Source organism: Cariama cristata, unplaced genomic scaffold (genome assembly GCF_000690535.1).
Source record: "Cariama cristata isolate BGI_N322 unplaced genomic scaffold, ASM69053v1 scaffold29049, whole genome shotgun sequence".
In the NCBI taxonomy this organism is placed as follows: domain Eukaryota; kingdom Metazoa; phylum Chordata; class Aves; order Cariamiformes; family Cariamidae; genus Cariama; species Cariama cristata.
In genome coordinates this window covers 3,351-4,407 of record NW_009637868.1, presented here as the reverse complement: position 1 = coordinate 4,407, position 1,057 = coordinate 3,351, and the positions used below count along the sequence as shown (strand labels likewise).

The 1,057-nt window shown below is 63.9% G+C and overlaps 1 protein-coding gene across 1 annotated transcript in view; it reads left to right on the top strand.

Moving 5' to 3' along the window:
• Window positions 1–1,057, top strand: part of QARS (glutaminyl-tRNA synthetase) — a gene marked incomplete at its 3' end in the record, with an annotated part of 4,982 nt that overhangs the window by 622 nt on the left and 3,303 nt on the right. Inside the window, exons 3-7 of the mRNA XM_009708515.1 lie at window positions 35–63; window positions 168–221; window positions 416–473; window positions 596–667; window positions 837–922. Of these exons, the coding sequence (XP_009706817.1) occupies window positions 35–63; window positions 168–221; window positions 416–473; window positions 596–667; window positions 837–922 (299 nt within the window). The remainder of the gene's footprint in view (window positions 1–34; window positions 64–167; window positions 222–415; window positions 474–595; window positions 668–836; window positions 923–1,057) is intronic.

Here is a 1,057-nt window from a genome sequence, read left to right as displayed (position 1 = left end):
CTGATGTGGGACCTGCTGGCTTGTCCCATGGGAGGGCCCAGCACTGGGGACAGCCTGCCCTGGGTAGGTGCAGGCAGGGTGAGGGGGGTGACAGCTGGACGGGGCCACCTCCAGGTCTTAGGGCACTGGGAGCCTTTTCTACTCCTGTCTGTGTTTCTCTTTTCCAGGTGCTGCATTTGCTGGGTCCAAAGACAGAAGCTGACCTGGAAAAGAAGCCAAAGGTGAGGATAAGGAGCAGGCTGGGAACTGGGATGGTATTTCCTGGCTGAGTATCCAAGGATCCCAAAGAGCTGCTCTGGCCCCAGCTGCTACCATGGGCACGGGTCTGAGGGAGCGCTGGGGGCAGCACGCTGGGCCAGGAGGGGAAGGTGTGTGCCAGGGCTGGGCACTCAGGATGCTGTGCTGGTCCCTGCAGGCTGCAAAGGCCCGGCCGGCCCCAGCAGAGAAGCAAAAGGTGACTGTGATGGAGAACGGTAAGAGACTGTCCTCCCGCGGGCAGCTTCCCCAGCCTTTCGGTTCCTGGCTGGGACCTGCCTCCAAGCTGGGCCCTGGGAGCTGCAGTCAGGCCCCCGTTCAGCACCGTCTCTCTCTGCAGGCGAGGTGGGCATGGAAACGCGGTCGCTGCTGGAGCAGCTGCGGGGAGAAGCCCTCAAGTTCCACAGGCCGGGTGAGTGTGACAAGCCACTGCCATGTGTGGGGCCACTCCACTAGCTCTGTGCCTGGCCCCAGCTCTCTGTGCTGTGGGGGACGCGCCTGGCCCCATGTCCTTCACTGCTGGCTGCTCGGCTCAGCTTGGTTTGGGCAGTGCTGCAGCCCTGAGCATCTTCTGCCCGCAGGAGAGAACTACAAGACGGAGGGCTACGTGGTGACGCCCAACACCATGGCTCTGCTGAAGCAGCACCTGGCAATCACAGGTGGGCAGGTAAGGCTGCGTCCCCCAGCCCAGGGGTTCCCTGCGAGGGCAGCACTGCTGTGCCAGGCTCCAGCTGGGTGGGTGGGGTGGCTGAGGGGACACAAGGCTCACTGGGGGCACAGCCCGAGGCAGCCACTATGTGGC